Here is a 1,508-nt window from a genome sequence, read left to right as displayed (position 1 = left end):
GGGGGGGGGGGGCGTCGGGACGCGCGTGCGCGATCCGGCGAAATTGGCAGACACCCACGCACACGACCATGCGCGCTCCTCCGGCGGGAGCTGGGTGTCGATAGCTGCCAACGAAGTGGACTACTGGCCCTACCTAGATGCTAGACCCTGCCGGCGGGGGGCGGGGGCGGGGAAACGACGCGAGCGCGCGGCCACGCCACATCGCCCCCCCGCCGCGCCGGCCGGTGTCGTGTTGGGGTGATAAGCGTGGCGTTGTGCATGGAGCCCGCCAATTGGCGACGGAGAGCGCTGCCGGGGGTTTACCTCTCGGCCTCGGCCTCCTTCTCCTGGGACCCTGTCTCGGGCTCATTCACAACGACACTCTCTTCGTCTCTTTGTCTCTTGCTTTCCCCCCCCCCCCCCCCTCGAGTGGCTTCAGTGGGTGAAAGCCAGGGCCTTTTCCGAGGCCCCACTTCCGGCCCTGGTCCGGGCAGACATGTACCCACCTCCCTCCCCCCCTCTTTCCTCCATTGCTGCTTGCGCCTCTTCCTCTCTCCAGCCGGCGCTCTTGCCCGCTTGTCTGCTCTCCTTCCCGTCCCCTCCCGCCTGTCCTTCCCTTTTTAGTGCGCCTCTCTGTCTCTGTCTCTGTCTCTCTCTCTCTCCTTGCTCCGCCCCGGTGTGCGCGCCGATTCGAGTCCCTTCTCTGCACTCCCTGTGGTCCGAGTGAGGGGTCGCTCGAGAACAGTAACAGCAAAAGCTGCCTTCGTCTCCCCATCCTTTTCCTTACACGCGCTCTTTCTCTCTCTCTCTTCCCCTTCCATCCGCCAGTGTCCGCCATGTCCGGGCACAGTGCCCCCGTGAAGACCGGCTACCGGCTGGAGCGGCTCCGTGATGAGGCGCAGAATAGCGCTAGCGATGTCCTGCGCCGGGAACACTCGGTCAAGCGTCCCCTTTCCATCCTGCAGCGTGATTCGTCCTCCGTGCGTGTCCCTTTGCTGCATATTTGGCCGCCATCTCGGCTGTCGCTGGCCGCTTGTCGCCCTGTTGTCCGACCAATTGGGCGTGCATCTTGCCACCAGTATTGACGCATGTGCTGTCCCTGCCGCCGCTGTCACCCCTGTCACCATGTTGTCCAGTTTGCCTCCTCCTTCTCCGGATCAGGAAGCACCGGGTGCGTCTGTCTGCCATTGCTCGCACGCTTGCATGGCCGCCATTGACCCCATAGACACACACACACACACACCCACATGCATTTGCCCCCTCTCCCACCTCTCCTCTGTGACCGTTACACAGCCGCGTCTTCCTGGCCATGGGCGGAGTTGATCTGGACAAGCAGCAGCGCACCCTTTCATCCCTTCAGGTTCCCGCCGACATCTCGCCGTCGACCTTCCATACGTCCGAGACCGATGTCGATGTATGTGTCTGCCCCGTGATCGTTTCTCTTCCTTTTGCTGTCATCCCTTTTGCCACACTGAACTGGCCGTGTTGCGAGTGCGCTAACCACTCTTCCCCCCCCCCCCCCCCCCCCC

General features: G+C 63.5%; 1 protein-coding gene across 1 annotated transcript; it reads left to right on the top strand.

Annotated features, from left to right (window-relative positions):
* Positions 1–815: 815 nt before the first annotated feature.
* Positions 816–1,196, top strand: H696_05169 (hypothetical protein; the record flags this gene model as incomplete). The annotated part of the gene is made up of 2 exons (XM_009499025.1): positions 816–959; positions 1,116–1,196. 2 exons carry the CDS (start codon positions 816–818, stop codon positions 1,194–1,196), a joined length of 225 nt encoding a protein of 74 aa, XP_009497300.1.
* Between the last annotated feature and the right edge of the window lie 312 nt (positions 1,197–1,508).

Source organism: Fonticula alba, assembly GCF_000388065.1.
Source record: "Fonticula alba strain ATCC 38817 unplaced genomic scaffold supercont2.9, whole genome shotgun sequence".
NCBI classification, from domain to species: Eukaryota; order Rotosphaerida; family Fonticulaceae; genus Fonticula; species Fonticula alba.
Note: the sequence above shows the minus strand (reverse complement) of the source record. Positions and strands in the feature narration are given on the sequence as shown.